Raw genomic sequence first — 20,632 nt, 5'->3', positions numbered from 1 at the left:
AAAAAAAAAAAAAAAAAAAAAGATTAATGTGAAATATTGTACAAATATTATAGATGCTCATAATAGTGACCTGGAATACTGTAAGCACTGAGATAGCTCCTTGATTCTCAAAGAAAAAAAACTAAATTATGTGCAGTTTGGTTTAATGCTTTTTGTTGTTGGGACAGGTCTCACTCTGTTGCCCAGGGTGGAGTGCAGTAGTGTGATCTGGGCTCACTGCAACCTCCACCTCCCAGGCTCAAACAATTCTCCTGCCTCAGCCTCCCAAGTAGCTGGGACTACAGGCGTTTGCCACTGCATTCGGCTAATTTATATATATATATTTTTTGGTAGAGATGGGGTTTTATTGTGTTGGCGAGGCTGGTCTCGAACTCCTGGCCTCAAGTGATCTGCTGCCCCGGCCTCCCAAAGTGCTGGGATTACAGGTGCGAGCCACCGTGCCTGGCCAACTTTGTGCTTTTGAGTCCCACAATCACAACTTTTTAAAAAAGGGTTCACCACATGCCAGCCACTCTTCTATGTATTTTAAACAAATCAACCCATTTCATCCTCACAACCGCTCTATAGGGGAGTACTACTGTTATCACCATTTTCAGAAAAGGAAACTCAGGCACAGAAAGGTGGTTTAACTTAGCCAAAGTCACACAATGAGGGAGTGGAGTGGCAGAGGGGTGTGGCTCCAGACCCTGGAGGGTCCTCTCCATACACCAGACCATGCGTTTACCGTCATAAGCCAGGTCATCAGGATTTGCTAGAGATGCAATTCTAGGAGTAGGGCTCTTGCTGCTCAAACTTTTGCTTTTCTTAGAGGGGTTATGGATGCATGTTCATAGCAGAAAGGGTACTCCTTGAGAAAGGGAATAATAATAATCATTTCAGAAACTGCTGTCTCTGAATGCTTGCTTTGTGCCAGGCACAGGTGAGACGTTTTCTGCTCATTTAGTTTTCAGAACATCATTATGGGGCTATTATATTATCCCCACTGGATAAAAGAGGAAACAGAGAGGTTCCAATAATTCTCTCAAAGTCATAAGGTGGGGAGCCAGGTTTGAATTGAAAGCAGTCTCTGACTCCAGAGCCCTGTTTAGCACCCGTGTCCTCAGCCCCATGGCTCGCTTGGCTCTCCCCAGCATCTCCATGGGTCTGAAGGTAACTAAGCCATGGCATGTGGACTGTGGGGTGATGGGCCTCACCCATCACCTTGTTCACCCTCTTACTTCTCAGATGGGGACTTTTTTTTTTTTTTTAGTAGACGGAATTTCGCTCTTGTTGCCCAGGCTGGAGGGCAATGGCACGACCTCGGCTCACTGCAACCTCTGGCTCCAGGGTTCAAGCAATTCTCCTGCTCAGCCTCCGGAGTAACTGGGACACCACACCCAGCTAATTTTTTTGTATTTTTAGTAGAGATGGGGTTTCACCATGTTGGCCAGGCTGGTCTCGAACTCCTGACCTCAGGTGATCCCGCCTTGGCCTCCCAAAGTGCTGGGATTACAGGCGTGAGCCACTGTGCCTGCCCCAGATAGGGATATTTTGATGAAGGGAAAGAGAAAGAAAATGTATCCTTCCTCTTTGGGGTTTCTTATTTGGCCTGTGACATTCCATTCCCACTCCTCCTCCAATTTGCCATTTTATTGACTTTTTCTAATTGGATGCACCTGGGTGGAAACGCCTCATACTATTGGCCCCCGTCATTGCTTTGTCTTTAGTTTTCCTTTTAGAAAAACAAAGACAAAAAAAGCAAGAGGAGCCTCTATTTCTTTGAGGTGGAGGTAACTGGTGAACTTGTGCTGGTCCTGCACTGAGCTCACCTGCCTCCCCAGTGGCCAGTCCTTGGCCCTGAAAGTCGGGGATGATCTAGCTCTAGGTATGGCTGTTTCATCCAGGGGTGAGGCAGAAGTATCTCTCCTAAAGTCCTGCTCACCAGGAGCTCCCGTCCCCATACTGCAGGTTCACACCCAGCTTTTAGGACTAGTCAGTCTGTGTGGCCCTCCCTCAATTAATAAATCAGCAACTAAAAGGCCGGGTGCGGTGGCTAACGCCTGTAATCCCAGCACTTTGGGAGACTGAGGGGGGTGGCTCACTTGAGGTCAGGAGTTTGAGACCAGCCTGGCCAACATGGTGAAACCCCATCTCTACTGAAAATACAAAAATTAGCCGGGCAGGGTGGTGGGCACCTATAATCCCAGCTACTCAGGAGGCTGAGGCAGGAGAATCACTTGAAACCGGGAGGCGGAGGTTGCAGTGAGCCGAGGTCGTGCCATTGCACTCCAGCCTGGCAACAAGAGCAAAACTCCGTGTCAAAAAAAAAAAACAAAACCAACCAGCCAAACAAACAAACAAAAACCCTTCTATTTGTTAAAAAAAAAAAAGAAATCCACCATGAACCAAAAATTAGTCAAAACAATGAACTAAAATATTTTGTTTTTGTAAAATGTATGATAACAAAATGTTAAGGCACGTCATGTACCATCATGGTTCACTGCAGCCTTGAACTCCTGGGCTCAAGCAATCCTCCTGCTTCAGTATCCCTAGTAGCTGGGACTACAGGCTTGTGCCACTGCACCCAGCTTATTTTTTATTTTATTTTATTTTTTGTAGAGATAGGAGTCTTGCTTTGTTGTCCAGGCTGGTCTTCAACTCCTGGCTTCCAGTGATCCTCCTGCCTCAGCCTCCCAAAGTGCTGGGCTGATGGGACATTTTTATACATAGTGCCATGTTTCTATAAATGAGAAGTTTAAAAAATATTGATTTTAAAAATTAATTTATGTCAAGAATTTTTATGAACAAAGTTAAAAAACCAAACAAAAATACAAAAAGGGTTAATATCTTTGAGACTTGATGAGCATTTATAAATCAATAAAACAAACATCCCTATAAATGAATAAGCTAAGGACATGAATGGGTAATGTATATAAGAAATGTAAATGTCTAAAAATATGCCAAAATAGATTTATTATTACTAATAAGCCACTTTCACTCTCTAGTTGGCAGAGTTGTTTTGAAAAATAGGTATGTAATGATGGTGGAGTAGATTGGTTTAACTATTCAGCAGGAAAATTTGGCAATTAGAAGTGTATCAAAAGCCTTAGAATGTTTCATAACCTTAGATTGGGAAATTCCACTTCTAGAAATTAATTCACTTCTAGAAATAATCATGAGTGTGCACAAAGATATCACCCCAAAAATATTTTACAGTATTGTGTCTAATAGGGAAGAACTAGAAATAATTTAAATTTCCACCAATACAGGTTTGTCAAAATACATTTTGTACATTCAGCTGATGGTATATACTATGTCCCCATTACAAATTATGTCCTAGAATATTTAATGGCATGGAAAAGTGTTAACAGTATTTTTTTTTAATGAAAAAAGCTTACAAAACAGTTTGTGATGATTCCATTTAAAATGTGTGTTTATCCATAGAACAAAGATTACCAAATAAACATTGATATATTAAAGGGTTATTACTGGATGGCAAATTGCAAATGATTATTTCCTTTTTTTGTGGCTTATCTGCATTTTTGAAGTTTTCTACAATGCAAAAGAGTATTTTATGATATTAAAACTACAATACAATTTATTATAGAAGAAAGAATAATTCGGCCAGGCGCAGTGGCTCATACCTGTAATCCCAGCACTTTTGGAGGCCGAGACCGGCGGATCACGAGATCAGGAGTTCGAGACTAGCCTGGCCAACATAGTGAAACCCCGTTTCTACGAAAAATACAAAAATTAGCCAGGCATGGTGGTGCGTGCCTGTAGTCCCAGCTACTCGCGAATCGCTTGAATATGGGAGGTGGAGGTTGCAGTGAGCTCAGATGGCGCCACTGCACTCCAGCTTGAGCAACAGAGTGAGGCTTCGTCTCAAACAAATAATAATAATAATAATAATTAACAGAAAATGGTTGGCACAGAACTTACATCTTCTACATAGTGTCATTTCTCTAGTTACTTCCTTAGTAAGGAAAGAGACACTTCCTTAGTGTCTCCTAAGTCAGGAGGACCCCAGTAGGGCAGGGATCCTCTATAGCCTCCTCCCATTTGGAGCATTATTGGAGGTCTTTTGTCTGCTTCTTGGTCAAGGGAATCCAGCTTCCGGTAAAACTACAAAGTAACCAAAAGTTTGGGAGGTGGAAGAAATGCAACCGGTAGATCTCAGAGTCTGTGGGAGAAACTGATTCAGTGAGAATCTAGTTTTTCCGTCCAGTTTCTCCAAACAGAAACTAAGGCCGACTTTAGGGGCTTGTCCAAAGCTGGGCAACCAACTTGACAAGGTGAGGAGGCCTTGACTCCATGGCCTTTCCGTTCTGTTATATGCTGATTTAGACTAAAGCTCTCATACTTTAAAGTGCACAGAAATCTAGTTAAAATGCAGATTCTGATTCAGGTTAGGGGTGGGCCTGAGAGTCTGCATTTCTAACCAGCTCCCAGGCGATGACCATGCACGGGACAGGTCTGGGATCACTGTTTAACTAGCAGTGGTGTAGAGCACAGAATCTGGAGCAAGAAGGCCAGATTCCCAATCCTAGCTCTGCCACGGGCCAACCGAATGACAGTTGCCTCGGTTTCCGAGTTTTCGTGAAGATGTAGTGAGTCATTACATTGTGAGGCTTTGGAGCAGTGTTCACTAAGAACTGACTCTGACATTATTTATTGCATTCCTTAGAGCAAGCAGCCGGTGAAGTAGGGTTTGACGAATGAATAAGTGAATGAATGACCTTTGGAGAAAAATTCTTTCCTGGGTGACTAGAGTCCGAGAAGCAAAATGGGAGGGCTCGTGGGTGGGTAGGAGGCCCACCTCCTAGAAAGTTCTCTGCACCCGGTGGTCCAGAGGGCCCGGAGTGCCCGGAAGCCGGCCGGCTTGCGCTCAGCGGCCCAATGGGGCCGCGGGAGGGAGGGGAGAGCGCCCAGCCAGCCCTTTCCGTCCGGGGCGCCGCAGCCCCGCCCCTCGGAGCGTTGCGACGTCCGAGCATTCCACGGTTGCTACATCGTCGCGAGGGGCGGGGCGCCTGTCAGGGAAGCGGCGCGCGCGGGCGGCGGGCGGGCTGGGGATCCGCCGCGCAGTGCCAGCGCCAGCGCCAGACCCGCTCTGCGCGCTCTCCGGCCCGTCGCCTGCCTTGAAACTCGCGAGCCCGCACTCCCGCCCTGCCTGTGCGCTGCCCGAGTATGGAGCTGCTGTGTTGCGAAGGCACCCGGCACGCGCCCCGGGCCGGGCCGGACCCGCGGCTACTCGGGGACCAGCGTGTCCTGCAGAGCCTGCTCCGCCTGGAGGAGCGCTACGTGCCCCGCGCCTCCTACTTCCAGTGCGTGCAGCGGGAGATAAAGCCGCACATGCGGAAGATGCTGGCTTACTGGATGCTGGAGGTACCGCCCGGACGCGTCCCCCTCCCCCACCGCTCCCGGGTCTGGACACACCGGGGCCGCCCTGTCGGGACATCGCGGTCCCCACAGCAATCTGCAGGATGCTCCGAGGCTAAGACCCCCGGGGCCTGGCCTTTCGCTAGGGCACCCTAGCCAGCTGCCTCCCTTGCTTTCCCGAGCCCTAATCGGCTCCTCCCAACTGTGAGTGCCAGTCACTTGGCACCGTAACTGTGCCTCTCTTCGGGCCGAGAAAACGGGACCAGGGACATCGTCTCCCCTTCGGCTTCTCACAGCGTCTCCCGCTTCCCTCCCCCTCCCGGCCTTCTCCGGAGAGCGCGCCTGGAAAACCTTGGGCTCGGCCGCCCCCGCCCGGGAGCCGGTTCCTGTGTCTGTCGCGGGGTTCTGGCGGGGAAGGCGATGGGGGTGGCGCGCGCCCTGTTCCGGCCGACAGGGAAATGAAAAGTGCGGGAGGCAGTGGCAGGAGCCTCCTCCCTTCCCTTCGGGTGTGTGCAGTGGTGGCGGTGATGGGGGTGAGGTCCCAGCTCTCTGGCTACCATGGGTGACCCTTGCGTCCCACTTCCCGTCGCTGTGGGGGAGGGGAGTCTCCGTTTGGAATCCTTCTTGAGGAAGGGCTCCTTGACTTTACCACCCCCACCCCACCAAGGGGAGAGGGGAGGAGGCCGCTTAGAGGAAGTGGGGGGCGTCACCTGGGGAGGGCCCATCCTCCTCCTTTATTGGTCCTTGTCTCTGTAAGTAGCTTACCCTCTCTCCCGTTTTTGCTCCCTATCCCACCTCACTTAAGCGCCCCCACCCCCGCGCTGCTGTGTTCCCCACGCTCCGGCCCCAGCAGTGACTGTGCGCCCTCCCCCAGGTATGTGAGGAGCAGCGCTGTGAGGAGGAAGTCTTCCCCCTGGCCATGAACTACCTGGATCGCTACCTGTCCTGTGTCCCCACCCGAAAGGCGCAGTTGCAGCTCCTGGGTGCGGTCTGCATGCTGCTGGCCTCCAAGCTGCGCGAGACCACGCCCCTGACCATCGAAAAACTGTGCATCTATACCGACCACGCTGTCTCTCCCCGCCAGTTGCGGGTGCGTGTGTAACTCCCCCCACCCCCGACACATACTGTCTCCCCACTTTCCAGGAAAAGGAACGCTTGAGCTATCAGAGGCTTTCTGCTCCCTGGAGAGGGCGCAAGGCGATCAGGACCTTTGGGAAGGGAATTGGGGTGGAACAAACGATGGGGCAGTGTGGTGTGGTGGTTAGTATCACTCCCGCCCAGGCTCCAGCTGCAGTCAGGCATTAAACCCCCTCCTGACCTCCAGGGGATGCCACTCCTTCCTGGTCTTTCCCTCAGATAGCAACAAGTCAAACTGCATGTCTACACTCACTAGTACTTTGCCTCTGGGTTTACGCAGCCACCATGAGTTCTTTATTGGCAGCAGAAGGGCATGTCTGCACACCCCCACTGGAGTAGGGGAGTGGAATGTGCTTCATGTGGGGGAGGGGGTTTGCCTTGGTTGAGTCTTTATCCTCATGTGGACTTTGTGATAGAAAAACCTCCCAGAGCCAATTAAAGCCAGGCTCTGATTGCTTTAAGGAAGGGCTGATGTATTTCATCCCACCTTCTTTGCTTCCTCTTATATCCCGGAAGAGACAGCTTCTTCCTAATCCTTTCCTGTCCTCATTCTGAGGAACTGGAGCAGCTGCTTTGGGCCTGGTGGAAACAGCTCCCTCTACCCCCCTTAGCCAAAGGCCCAAGCTGAGGGACAGGCAGGGAGGTGAGCTGCAGCTGCTTCCGATGTGATAATGGTGCCCCCTCCCCCGGCCCGCCCTCTCTGACCAAGGTCTTTCATAACCCTGTGGGGAGCTGCTGTCACTCCTGTGGTTTGGGAAGTGGCTCCCTGGGCCTCTTGCTGGAAACTTGGGCTGGGCTCAGACAGGGCAGGAAAGTCACCGGTTCTGTCCCGCCTCAGAAGGAGCCTCAGTCCCGGGGAGCTGCTGGATCTAGAAGAGGTTATTTAGGACATGCAGATTGTCTTCTAGGGGCCTGGGGGGAGAGGGTGGGTGAGCTGGCACTTTCTTCCACCTTGCTCTGTGGCGGGCCAAGTCTTCTGCTGACCCTGAGAGGAGTCTCTGGGCCCCATCTCCCAGGGAGGAGGGCAGCAAGCAGGCTGCTGTGATTGGCTGGCAGGGAAGCCAGGGTACTGGGGCCCCCGACTGCTGTGAGTCGAGGAACAGGATTCCTCTTCCTGCCAAGTAGCTCAGAGATGGGAGTAGGAGGCCAGAGTTGGGAATCCAGGAGACTCCACAGCTCTTTGTGATGAATCTGGTAGTTTTTGGCAAGTCTGAAGGTGGAGCTAGTTTCCAGGGCCAGAGAGCAAGATGTTTTTGGAGGGGTTGGGGCTGGAAGGTAGAAGGGGAACTTCCTTTTTGTGAAAAGATGGAGGTGGTGTGTGTGCCCACATATGAGGGTTTTTCAGTGCAGGCGAAAAGTAGTCTTCCCTTTGTCTGAGCTGGGTGTGGAGTGCCCAGAAGACTTCCTAGAAGGTCAAAGTTGGAAGGGACCTCTGAGAACTCCAGTTGGTCCATATCCGTGTGCAGCAGAGGAGGCTGAGGCCCAAGGAGGGAGGGAAAGCTCCCTGCCTCAGCATCGCACTGAGCAGATGAGTGTAGAACCTGGGTCTTCTAGCTAGACCAGGTTGCCTTAAAAGTCAGGGATGGGATGGCTGCTGCCACCCACTGAAGCTAAGCACTTGCAGGGGTGTGTTCTCCACCAATTAACACTGGGATTCTCTGGTTGCCTGGATATGGGGAAGGGTGGCCACCTTCCCTCAAACATGACCCCTTGCCTCCCCATAGGGAGAGTCCCACCCCCAGTTGCCTTCCAGATGCTTCCTTAGAAGCTGGGTCCCTTCTGTTTACTGCTGAGTTAGGAGTTGGCTCCTGGGACAGTCACTGGGAGTAGCGTTGTAATTTCTCTGCCTCACTTCTGGCCAGGCTGTTTTCTCTGGGGCTCTTTGAGGGTAGGGACTGATTTGAGAGGCTGACACCTAAGCTGGGGCCAAGACAGAGACAGCTGTGGCTGGGGCCTGGAAGAAGTTGGGTGGAGTTGCCATTTCTGCCTCAATAAGGAGTCAAACCCACAAGTTCCTTCCTGAGATAAAACAATGAAGAAATCCTCATGTGTGCAACTCAGAAATGGGGCCAGGTCTGGGAACCCATGATGAGTGGATTGGGGTGAGGCTTCCAGGCTTCTCCCAAAACCTAGTACTGGCAGGTAGGCTTGGGTAGGTGAGGATAGGACTTGATCCCTCAGGAATCATTTGGGGCCATCCTGTCTGGCTTGGCCTCCGTCTATCCTCCTGAAAGTCAAGTGGCATGGGGCACTATGGGTTCCAGCTAAAGGGGGTGGGGTGGGGTGCTATACCTCAGGACCTGTCCCTGATATCCTACCAAGGGGATGTGGCTTGGGTTGGGCAATCTCCCCTTTGAGGAACCTCAGCAAAGGCTCAGTGGCTGTCATTGGAGGAGTCATACTCCCTCCTGTTGATTCAAGAGGTGTGGACTTGGCTGGGATGCAGAGTTGCAGGGGAAGCTAGTGGTGATCTGCCCTTTCACAAATCCTTGGGGTTGGGAGAGTCTCTGCTTCATCCCAGAGGAGTCCCCAGTTCATAGTGATGCTGTGGTATCTGCTGCTTCCGTCTTTCAGCCCTGGCTGGAGAAATCCTCAGAGCCCTGAATGAAGTCAGGAGAAGGCCTGAATTACTGGCCCCTTAAACATAACCAGACAGGATTAAAAGGGATAATCCATGTAAAGTATGTTGTCTTGGCACCTAGTAAATGATCAGTAAGTGCTCAAAGCACATGCCCCCTCCTCTTCCCTGCCTTGAACTCCATGGTGCCTGGCCCTAAAATCAGAAACTGAGGTCTTGGGCTTTAAAAGTTTGATGGGCTTCCCTGCCTATGAGACTTTGAGACTTCTGCTTTACTCCTTCCTTTTCCCTTCTCCAGCCACTGACCCCACCCTTTTCCCCCTTTTCCAGGACTGGGAGGTGCTGGTCCTAGGGAAGCTCAAGTGGGACCTGGCTGCTGTGATTGCACATGATTTCCTGGCCCTCATTCTGCACCGGCTTTCTCTGCCCCGTGACCGACAGGCCTTGGTCAAAAAGCACGCCCAGACCTTTTTGGCCCTCTGTGCTACAGGTAAGAGCCCTGTGCACATTTTTGCCAAATTGGAAAAATCATTAGACTTATAAGAGAGAGAGGTAACTAGGAGATTCTGGTTTATACTGTCAAAATTAATTTGTGAAAATTACATCCCCTCTGAGCCCCTAGTCTCGATACAGAAAAGCAGGTCATAATCAGCTCTATGGGATCTCAGACCCCTCCAGTTTGTAGGAGGGACACCGAGGGTATAGAGAGAAGTGACTCGCCCAAGGTCCCACAGTGAACATGTTGGGAACAGAACCCCTGTCTCTTGGCCCTAGTTGTGTTCCCACACTAGGGAGTGTCTTGTCTATTCCCTGGACCTATGGAAACTGGCAGTTGGTCCTGATCTCTAGGAAAGATACTCTTTCCTGTCTTCCTCCCTTGCCGATATCTTGCCCCACCCACTGCTGGAGTTTTCTAGCATGTCCTCTGCTCTACTTATGCTGCCTGGCACTTTCCGAGGAGTCGGAAGTCCATGCTGGCTGTTATCCTTCAGGTTTCCTCATCTCATGGTTCCCTTTCCTCCTCTCCAAGATTATACCTTTGCCATGTACCCGCCATCCATGATCGCCACGGGCAGCATTGGGGCTGCAGTGCAAGGCCTGGGTGCCTGCTCCATGTCCGGGGATGAGCTCACAGAGCTGCTGGCAGGGATCACTGGCACTGAAGTGGTGAGTGCTGGGCAGCTGGGCAGCAGCCTCTCCATTCATATAGTGCTATGCCCTGAGCCTCCAGTAGAGGGAAACCTCCAACCCCAACCTGGTCCTGAGTCCTGGTTTCACAACCTTGGGGCTTTGTGGCTTTTTATCTCCTGCCTTGGTCTGGAGAAGAGCAAGTATCTTGGGTGGGGTGAAGGGCACTGGCCCTAGGGGCTCTTTTCTTGCCAAGTGGTGTGCTGGAGTGGGGGTGGGGGATTCGGTGTCAGATGCAGGGCTGCTCTCACACTCCCTTGCCACATCCTCTTGCTAGTTTCTGAGAACTGAAGAGCGATTCCTGGGGCTAGGCTGTGGCCTAACCTCCCCAGACTTCCCCATGTGTTGGGAGCTGTCCTTCCCCTGCACCTGCTGCCAGATGCTATGGGGGGGAGTGTTCACTCCTCACTGTTCTCCCATGTTCCCAGGACTGCCTGCGGGCCTGTCAGGAGCAGATCGAAGCTGCACTCAGGGAGAGCCTCAGGGAAGCCGCCCAGACCAGCTCCAGCCCAGCGCCCAAAGCCCCCCGGGGCTCCAGCAGCCAAGGGCCCAGCCAGACCAGCACTCCTACAGATGTCACAGCCATACACCTGTAGCCCTGGAGAGGCCCTCTGGAGTGGCCACTAAGCAGAGGAGGGGCCGCTGCCACCCACCTCCCTGCCTCCAGGAACAAACCACACCACATCTGAAGCCTGAAGGGGCGTCTGTTCCCCCTTCACAAAGCCCAAGGGGCCTGGTCCTACCCATCCCCGCAGTGTGCACTAAGGGGCCTGGCCAGCCACGTCTGCATTTCGGTGGGTAGTCAAGCTCCTCCTCCCTGCATCTGACCAGCAGCGCCTTTCCCAACTCTAGCTGGGGGTGGGCCAGGCTGATGGGACAGAATTCGATACATAACGCCAGCATTCCTTTTGAGCGCCCCCCACCCCTGGGGGCTGTTTTCAACTGCCAAAATGCTCTAGTGCCTTCTAAAGGTGTTGCCCCTTCTAGGGTTATTGCATTTGGATTGGGGTCCCTCTGAAATTTCATGCATGATAGACACGTATGAGGGGGAATAGTCTAGATGACTCCTCAGTACTTTGGAGGCCCCTATATAATCCGTGCTGACAGCTGCTCCTAGAGGGAGGGGCCTAGGCCTCAGCCAGAGAAGCTATAAATTCCTCTTTGCTTTGTTTTCTGCTCAGCTTCTGTGTGATTGACAGCTTTGCTGCTGAAGGCTCATTTTAATTTATTAATTGCTTTGAGCACAACTGTAAGAGGACGTAACGGGGTCCTGGCCATCCCACAAGTGGTGGTAACCCTGGTGGTTGCTGTTTTCCTCCCTTCTGCTACTGGCAAAAGGATCATTGTGGCCGAGGAGCTGCTACAGCCTGGGGTGGGGTCATGCCCTCCTCTCCCGTTGTCCCTCTGCCCCATCCTCCAGCAGAGAAAATGCAACAGGGATGCCCTGGAGGTGGCTGAGCCCCTGTCTAGAGAGGGAGGAAGCCCTGTTGACACAGGTCTTTCCTAAGGCCACAAGGTTTAGGCTGGTGGCCCAGGACCATCATCCTACTGTAATAAAGATTGTGAAATAAAACTGGCTTTGGCTTCTTGGATTGGTGTGTGGGTTAAGTCTATTTCTGGACTGTATGAGGTAAGGAGGCGGAAGCCAGTGGTCTAAAGCAGGGATCATTGAGCCTTTTCTGTAAAGGGCTGGATAGTTAGGCTTTGCGGGCTATATGGTCTCTGACCCAAATATAATCAGTTCTGCTTTATAATGTGACCTATGTGTTCCTGAAAATCACTATGCCATGCAATTTGCACAATAAAAACCACAGGTCTCATGGGAAAAATGGGGCTTGAAGCACAACACTCAAATGAGTGACACACGTTAAAAAAAGGAGAGCTTGGTTTTTACATATGTCAAATGGTTGAGAAATACATAAATATTACAATAAATACGGCCTTTTATCTTGAAGACATGCACTTTGCTTTTGGAAGTGGATGTTGGAAGGGCTGCTCAACACAGGTGGGCAGCTGAGTGAGGTAGCTGGTACATGTTCAAGTGTGAGTTTTGTGTACTAGTTAGGCTTGGTTCAGCTGGGTACAGTTTCCCATATTCACCTAATGTTTCTCGATGAAATCATACGCAAGCAACATTAAGCCTGCGTTATGATCAAACTGTTCCCAAATATATTAAATGGGTTGGAACAAATGCACAATTTTGGAAGCAAACAAGGGTTATAGCAGGATTATACTTAACTCTGCTGTTGTAGCACAAAAGCAGCCACATGAAACATGTAAATGGGTGAGCGTGGCTGTTCCAACAAAATTATGGATGCTGAAACTGGAATTTCATGTAATTCCTACCTATCACAAAATACTGTTAATTTTTTTCCCCATTTAAAAATGGAAAAATCATTCTTAGCTCACGGGCCACACAAAAACAGGCACTTGGGCTGGGTGCGGTGGCTCACGCCTGTCATCCCAGCACTTTGGGAGGCTGAGGCGGGTGGATCACCTGAGGTCAGGAGTTCGAGACCAGCCTGGCCAACCTGGTGAAACCCCATCTCTACTAAAAATTTAAAAATTAGCCAGGCGTGGTGGCACGCACCCGTAGTCTCAGCTACTCAGGAGGCTGAGGCAAGAGAATCTATCGAACCCAGGAGGCGGAGGCTGCAGTGAGCCAAGATCATGCCACTGTACTCCAGCCTGGGCAACAGAGCGAGACTCTGTCTCAAAAAATAAATCAACAAAAAAAGGGGCACTTGGCCGTAGTTTACTAGTCACTAAAGCTTTCATTGGCTGAAAAGCCAGAAAGGGAGCCTGTCTGATGCTAGCTCTGATCTAACTCTTCTTGGGCCCAGCCTTATTCTCTGGCCTTTCTTGACTGTATCTCTGCTTTCCTCAAGTTTTCTCTTGTAGTCCTTTCATCCACAGCTGACACATGACCATCTTTGGACAACCTGCTCCTGGCTGCTGCAGCCTGTCATGGGAGAAGGCAGAGGATGTGTCCCCAGGTGGCTAACAAGGTGAGTGTAGCCTGGAGAAACAAGCTTGGAGATCAAGGGAGGTGGCTCCTATATAAACGGGACAAGAATGTCCTCCATCTTCCAGATACTAACAGGAGTAATGCCCACCTCCATTTACTACACCAAACACAGAGGTTCAATAAATACCTGCCTTTGCCTTTATCCACAGTGACCTGACACAATAGCCATAGAAAAAGTACTCACACCAAGCCCCAGCTGGGGACTGGGAATGCCAGTGTATGGTATAAGTCGGCTCTCAGAACTGAACAGCGGTAAGGGTCTAGAATGGAAGAGGGAACCAGCCAGACCCTCAGTCCTTCCTGTCCTGGACTGGAAGCCACAGATGTTCCTGTGATCTGTCACTGCCCTGATCTGGGTCTTTAGCCATTAAGGTTTGGTGTCATCTTCAGTCACCAACGGGGGTCTTGGTGTCCTTCCAAACCCCTTTGGCCAGGACAACTGACTGTTTTCTCACTCCATGGTGATGGGAACATCTTCCACATCTCGGGGGACTGCGCTCTGAAGCTCACGCCTGATTTCGGGGGATAGCTGTGGATGGGGCTGCAGCCGGAGCAGTTCTAAGAGGGCCTCTTTCTGGTCTGTGGCCAAGTCGGCCTTGTAGCGCTGGACCAAAGTCAGGAGGCACTGGTGCCAGAGCACAGGCAGTTCACGCTTCTCTGTCCGGAACCCCAGGAAGTGGAAGACTAGGGCATCCAGCACCCGGTAAGGCAGTGCATACTTCTTATCCAGCAGCAGTCGCAGGAAGATGCTGTTGGCACCACTGTATTCCATCTCAGCAATTTTCAGCATGGCCGCACTAGTGGGAACGGGAGGTGGGGTAGAGTTAGCGGGGAAAACATTGGAAGAAGGATCCTACTTCTCCCTCTGTGCTGTCCCCCTTTTTTCTTCCCATCTGCTGGCCCTTACACTATGGTATTCCCCAGGGACCTTCTCACCTACCCAATCGTATTATACTCGCTTGACTTGAGTCACCATCTCTACAGGGATCCACCCAAATCTCTACCTCCAGCATAGACTGCTTGTTTCAGTACCCAACTAGAGTATGGTCCAAACATCTCAACATCTCCACCCTAACTACTTTCTTCCTGTGTTTCCTACTCATTTGTTCATCTATTTACTGCGTACTTTCTTTATACCAGGCACTCAGGCCCTGTTGTTGCAGAACTTACATTTAGGGGGATAATGATACACCTACTCATTGGCTTAAATAAGCACAAACCCAAGACTATCCTTAGCTTCTTCTCCACTCTACCCATCCCCAAGTCCTGGCAATTCCACTATCTGGATATCCACTGACCAGCCCCCACCCCGCCGCTCCACCCCCAGCAACGCTACCTGGAGTGCAACACAGGGATGGAGCACTTGGTGATGATGCTACCCACAATGATGGCTTCCCGGAGGGTGCAAGTGCCAGACTCGCACAGTGGAATCAGGACCCCTGGGGAGAGTCAAAGGGCAGTCACTATGAGCCCAGGATGAGAAAAAGGAGTTACAGCAGGAAGCATTCCCACCCAGCCCAGGGACAGCTAGCAATTTCCCACACCAGGCCTGCTGTGTTCCCCATAGAAGCTCCAGCCCTTCACTTTCTTCCCTGCCTCTGGGATCCCACCTTTGAACCAGGCTCCAGGTTTGAAAAGGGCCTTCTTGAGAGCCATGTAGAGATGGAAGTTGAGTCGTTTGTATTCAGCAATGTCATCTCGTACTCGCGGGAGCAGGACAAGGTTGTAGAAGCGCTGGGCCATGCGTTCCTTCAGGTTAGAGGCAAAAATCCTAGTGGGAGTTAAGTCGGGGAAGTTTCCAAGTCACACGACAGTCTGGACCCGGCCCATTAAATATCACCATGGATAGTGCATACAAGAGGTTTTAAAGTAAAATATGGGATCTTTCTTTCAGTGAGGGATGTGTGGGAGCTGTGTGCATGCAACACCCATCAGCTTAGAGAGAGAATAGGAGGGGCAATGAGATATATCCAAATGAGGAGTGCCGTCTGTCTGTGGGAGAGCCAGAGCTTGTGCAAACTGATGGCTACTCAGCTACTCTCCTTCCTCTTGCTATCATGGCTTCTCTCAATTTTGCTATCACTAGGGCCCTGAGTATGTCTGGACAGTCACAGACTTCTGAGGGTCCTGCTACAGGGTTGTATCCAGTGGCTATAAAAGCCTCTCCCCTAGAAATTGATCATGGAGGGCTGTATCCCAGTGGCTATAAAAGCCTCTTCCCCTAGAAATTCATCACAGAGGGTTCCTAACTGGCTAACTGGGTCTTGGCCCCAAAAAATGACACAGGAAAAGCTAGAAAAATGATGCTATAAAGTAGCAGAGAGGGCCCTGGGGCCAGAGGCAAGGAAAGCCTGTCCGTCCCAAGCCCAGCCTGCACCTATAGACCCAAGGTCTGCAAATCCCCATCTACTCTACCTGGTGGCTTGGTACATGGCGGCTGCAGTCCAGGCCTCAGGCTCTGTGACGTAGAGGATTTGTTCCCAGTTGGAGAGTGCAGGGATGATCTTAAATGCCTTAGGCAGTTTTCCACTGCGGTACTTAGATAATACCTAGGGATGAGGGAGGTAAAACAATCATTGTCATCCACATATGGCAAGCTTGCTGTGGGCTAGGAACTTGTCTGGGTGCTTTTAATATATTAACTCATTTCATCCCCACAATAACCCTTTAAGGAGGTGCCATTATTATGCTCGTTTTACAGATGACCAGTGAGAGTTCCAGTAACTGACCCAAGGTTGCCAAGTCATTTACAGACAGAGCAGGAATCTGAAACCACACACTCTGCCTCTTAGGTCTGTTTTCTACTGCCATGACTTCTTTAGTATGAGATGCAGGCAAAAGGCAAAAGCCTGTGGCGGGAGCCCACAGCCCCCAAAAGGGTCTTCCACTGTGGCTCCCCTCTCAGCTCTTACCTCCCGGACCCCCCTGTAGACTTCTAGGACCCGGGGGTCCAGCTGGGGCATAGGGAAGCCCGACACCTCTGACATGACTGTCTCAACCTCTGTCTGCTTCTCAGTCAGCTTCTCCATGATGATGTCAGCCAAGGTGCGCCTAAGAGGGGAAGTGCCAAGGGGAGGGGAGAGAGGAAGGAAGGAGCACTGTGGTCACTGTCCAGGAAGCTCCAGATTCCCCACAGTCCCTTGTGAGCACTGACATACTGCGATCCTGCTGGGATGTGCAGCTCAGAGTTCCCTCTCTGTGCCCATTCATCCACCACAGACAGAATCACTGCAGGGTGCAAAGGAACTGAAAGTCATTCCATTTAGGACAAAGCTGGCAGTTGTATGGAGGTTATTATGAATCTCAATTCTGAAATCGGTCTGCCCAGGTTCAAATCCTGGCTTACCCACTCCCTGTATGATCTTGGGCATGTTACTTAACCTCTCTATGCCTCTGTTTCCTCATTTGTAAAATAGGGATAATAACGGTACCCACCTTAAAAGATTAATGGAAGGATTAAGTAAGTTAATGTCTGTTCATTACTTGGAACGGTCAGTACACAGCAGTGTATCTATGGAAGTATTTCTAAAACTGATTATGTTCTTTTCAGCCTCCTTAAACACAGTATTGTTGGGTATATCAAACATTATCTTAATGATTCAGCATTACTATCACCTTGAGCTGTCATATAATACCAGTGCCTTCAGAGGCTGCTGAAGTGTATTTATTTATTTTTTTTTGAGACAGAGTCTAGCTCTGTTGCCCAGGTTGGCATGCAGTGGTACCATCACGGCTCACTGCAGCCTCTATCTCTCTGGCTCAAGCGATCTTCCTGCCTCAGTCTCTCAAGTAGCTGGGACCACAGGCACATAGCACAAGGCCCAGCTAGTATTTTATTCTTTTGTAGAGATGGGGTCTCCCCATGATGCCCAGGCTGGTCTCACACTCCTGGGCTCCTGCCTTGGGATCCCAAAGTGCTGAGATTACAGGTCTGGGCCACCATGCCCAGACTGACATGTATTTAAAGCTGCTCCTCAGTTGGGTGCAGTGGCTCGTGTTTGTAATCTCTGTACTTTGTGAGGCTGAGGGAGGTGAATCACGTGAGGTCAGGAGTTTGAGACCAGCCTGGCCAACATGGTGAAACCCCGTCTCTACTAATAAAACAAAAAGTAGCCAGGCGTGGTGGTGCACGCCTGTAATCTCAGCTACTCGAGAGAGTCCCAGAGTCAGTGCAACACTTATAGGACATGGAAACTTACGCAGACATGGCAACTGGGCCTCACAGCCGTCAGGTGGGGTTAAGAGTCAAACTCAGGTTTTTGAAAGTCTTAAGATGCTTTATAGTACCTTATAATGCGCCCCCAAACTAAATGGCCTCTGATTGTTGAATTCATGTGGATCTAGGCTTGCTTTCTGAAGACGCCAGCTATCATTTCTTACAACTGCCAGAAGTTCTGATTACTTCAAGGAGCTTGTCTATTCTATTTACTGCAAGCTGGAAAAGCATTCTGCTAAATTTGTCAGCGTCATCAGTGAAGTAGGAGTTATGAGGTGCTGAATGAGAACCTGAGAGGCTCTCTGGTGGGACAGGCCCAAGTACATATTTTGTGACACGTATTTCAACTGTTAGGCATCGATCTGGGAGAGGAGCTCATTTTCATTTCTTCATTCTGCATTTCAAATAAGTTGCCACAGAATTTATCAGCCTCCTTGTCCTTTTACAGTACAATTAGCAATGAGAGATGCATTAACCCCAAAAATCTAAAGTATCAGGGACACCATTATGTTAGTATCACAGGGTCAGAATGAACTGGTTGAGGACCCTTATCCTAGACTCCACTCCCCACGGCCAAAATTTATGGGCTCAGGAGTTTGACCACAGGCAGTCTAAATGCCTGCATGTTTTGGAGCCAGCATTTATTATAGATGGGAATAAATTAGTGGTCCTAACTGGGAGCAGTCTTGCCTCCCAGAGGACATTTAGCAACGTCTGATGTCATTTTTGGTTTTCATAATTAGAGGGAAGGTTGCTACTGGAGCCTAGAAGGTAGAGATCAGAGATATCTACTAAACATCCTACACTGCACAGGATAGCCTCCACACACACATAAAATTACCCAGCCCAAAATGTCAATAATGCTGAGGTTGAAAAACCCTGGCTTAAATGAAGCTTAGGATATGAACACTTGTCCAAGGGAGTTGAGCTTACCACTAAAAAAACCAAGAATACCAAAACCAGATGCAGTAGGATGGCTCTCCCCAGAGGTGTAAAACGGGCCTGGAGCTGTTTCCCTGGCAACTGGGCAGTTGTACAATAAATGGACAGAAGGATACAATGTTTTCTGAGGCTGGGTCATTCCCACTCACAGTGGTCTGCTGAGGATGGGCCAGTTTTGTCAAGGTGGTCCCCTACAACTAGCAACTCCAGGGCCCTTTCCTAAAGTAGGGAATCGTAAGTCTGCCAGGGAACTTGTTTTCCTGTGGGAACTTTCTACAAGCACCCATTATCCCAAATCCCCAGACCTACCTGGCAGGAGGGTTCTTGTTCATGAACATCTCTATGGCACGCTCATCCTCAGGGTCCACGACCACCTCTGCATGATGGCCCACCCCTGTCATTGTGGCAGCCTTCTCCAGGGTGGGCCACTCCTCATCCTCGTCATCTGATCCATCCTGAGGCATTCTTGGACCTAGAAGAGAGGAGACTAAATGGATGAGCACAGCAAAAGGTAGCTGAGGGATTTAGTCAGTTTAACTTTAGTCATTATGTAGTACAGGCCTCACATGTGGTTGTGATAGACACAGGTATGTGCAGTGAAACAAATGAGGCATGCATTAGCTCCCTGTCCCCAGGGGCTTGCAATCATGCTTGAGAAACAAAACGTATACACAGGAAACAATGAGAAAGAAATGGCCATAAGTAATAGTTAACATACCATACTCAGTTATGTAGAAGGAACTTCTTTTTTTTTTTTTTTTGAGACAGAGTCTCACTCTGTCGCCCAGGCTGGAGTGCAGTGACACAATCTTGGCTCACTGCAAGCTCCGCCTCCTGGGTTCATGCCATTCTCCTGCCTGAGCCTCCCAAGTAGCTGGGACTACAGGCACCTGCCACCACACCCAGTTAATTTTTTGTATTTTTAGTAGAGTCGGGGTTTCGCCACATTGGCCAGGCTGGTCTTGATCTCCTGACCCCTAGTGATCCGCTCACCTCGGCCTCCCAAAGTGCTGGGATTACAGGCGTGAGCCACCGCGCCGTGCCTGTAGAAGGAACTTCTAAACACTGTACCCATGTTAACTGTTTAATCCTTACAAACCCAAGAAGTGGCCGGGCGCGGTGGCTCACGTCTGTAATCCCAGCACTTTGGGAGGCTGAGGTGGGCGGATCATGAGGTCAAGAGATTGAGACCATCCTGGTCAACATGGTGAAACCCCGTCTGTACTAAAAATACAAAAATTAGCTGGGTGTGGTGGTGTGTGCCTATAGTCCCAGCTACTTGGGAGGTTGAGGCAGGAGAATTGCTTGAACCCAAGAGGTGGAGGTTGCAGTGAGCCAAGGTCACGCCACTGCACTCCAGCCTGGCGACAGTGAGATGCTGGCAAAAAAAAAAATACATAAAATTAAAAAAAAAATAAATAAACCTTCTTACGGAACATTGGCAAAAACTTAAAAAAAAAAATAATAAAATAAATAAATAAATAAAAATAAACCCAAGAAGCGGATACTATTATTATACCCAGTTTCAGATGAGGACACTGAAGCACCAAAAAGTTGATAATTTGCCCAAGACAGGTAGTCTGGGTCTAGACTGCATTCTTCACCACTATTCTACACATATTAGGGTTTGATTATATGCCACAATGAGTGGTAGAGACGACGTATGCACTTAGAGGATGAGTGGTGAGGACAGTTAGACGCTGGATGGGCAGTTTGGGAGCAGGCGGAGCGTGTTCCAGACGCGGAGAAAATAAGGCTTCGGATTTAAGTGTCTCCTAGGCAATAGCAATAAATAATGCTAGGTAGGTGGGAAAGGTGAAGCCAGACTGGAGGGCCTTTAAAGTCAGGCAGTGGAGTTCAGATTTCAATCCACCAGTCTATTTGGTCTAAATGAAGTTGGCTGGGCATGGTGGTTCATGCCTGTAATCCCATCACTTTGGAAGACCGAAGTGGGTGGATCATCTGAGATTGGGAGTTCGAGACCAGCCTGACCAACAAGGAGAAGCCCTGTCTCTACTAAAAATACAAAAAATTAGCTGGGTGTGGTGGCGTGCGCCTGTAATCCCAGCTACTTGGGAGGGAGGCCGAGGCAGGAGAATCGCTTGAACCAGGGAGTCGGAGGTTGCAGTGAGCCGAGATCGCGCCACTGCACTCCAGCCTGGCCAAAGAGCAAGACTCCATCTCA

The 20,632-nt window shown here is 50.1% G+C and overlaps 2 protein-coding genes across 9 annotated transcripts in view; one reads left to right on the top strand and one right to left on the bottom strand.

Annotated features, from left to right (window-relative positions):
• Positions 1 to 11,853, top strand: part of CCND3 (cyclin D3) — a 146,136-nt gene extending 134,283 nt beyond the window's left edge. For 2 of the 8 annotated variants that reach the window (XM_011986706.1, XM_011986707.1), the window contains 3 exons: positions 9,404 to 9,563; positions 10,104 to 10,240; positions 10,690 to 11,853. In XM_011986706.1, coding sequence (XP_011842096.1) covers positions 10,118 to 10,240; positions 10,690 to 10,857 — 291 coding nt within the window. In that variant the 5' untranslated portion in view covers positions 9,404 to 9,563; positions 10,104 to 10,117 and the 3' untranslated portion in view covers positions 10,858 to 11,853. Of the gene's footprint in view, positions 1 to 4,971; positions 5,865 to 6,232; positions 6,449 to 9,403; positions 9,564 to 10,103 lie in introns of those variants that run through there. The other 6 variants (XM_011986701.1, XM_011986702.1, XM_011986705.1 and 3 more) reach the window with 6 other exon arrangements.
• A 1,551-nt stretch (positions 11,854 to 13,404) lies between these two features.
• Positions 13,405 to 20,632, bottom strand: part of BYSL (bystin-like) — an 11,717-nt gene continuing 4,489 nt past the window's right edge. The window contains exons 2-7 of the mRNA XM_011986692.1: positions 18,757 to 18,919; positions 16,202 to 16,340; positions 15,705 to 15,838; positions 14,900 to 15,060; positions 14,626 to 14,728; positions 13,405 to 14,086 (exon numbers count right to left, since the gene is read on the bottom strand). Of these exons, the coding sequence (XP_011842082.1) occupies positions 13,741 to 14,086; positions 14,626 to 14,728; positions 14,900 to 15,060; positions 15,705 to 15,838; positions 16,202 to 16,340; positions 18,757 to 18,919 (1,046 nt within the window). The 3' untranslated portion in view covers positions 13,405 to 13,740. The remainder of the gene's footprint in view (positions 14,087 to 14,625; positions 14,729 to 14,899; positions 15,061 to 15,704; positions 15,839 to 16,201; positions 16,341 to 18,756; positions 18,920 to 20,632) is intronic.

The sequence above is a fragment of the Mandrillus leucophaeus genome, unplaced genomic scaffold (assembly GCF_000951045.1).
Source record: "Mandrillus leucophaeus isolate KB7577 unplaced genomic scaffold, Mleu.le_1.0 Scaffold3, whole genome shotgun sequence".
NCBI lineage: Eukaryota > Metazoa > Chordata > Mammalia > Primates > Cercopithecidae > Mandrillus > Mandrillus leucophaeus.
Note: the sequence above shows the minus strand (reverse complement) of the source record. Positions and strands in the feature narration are given on the sequence as shown.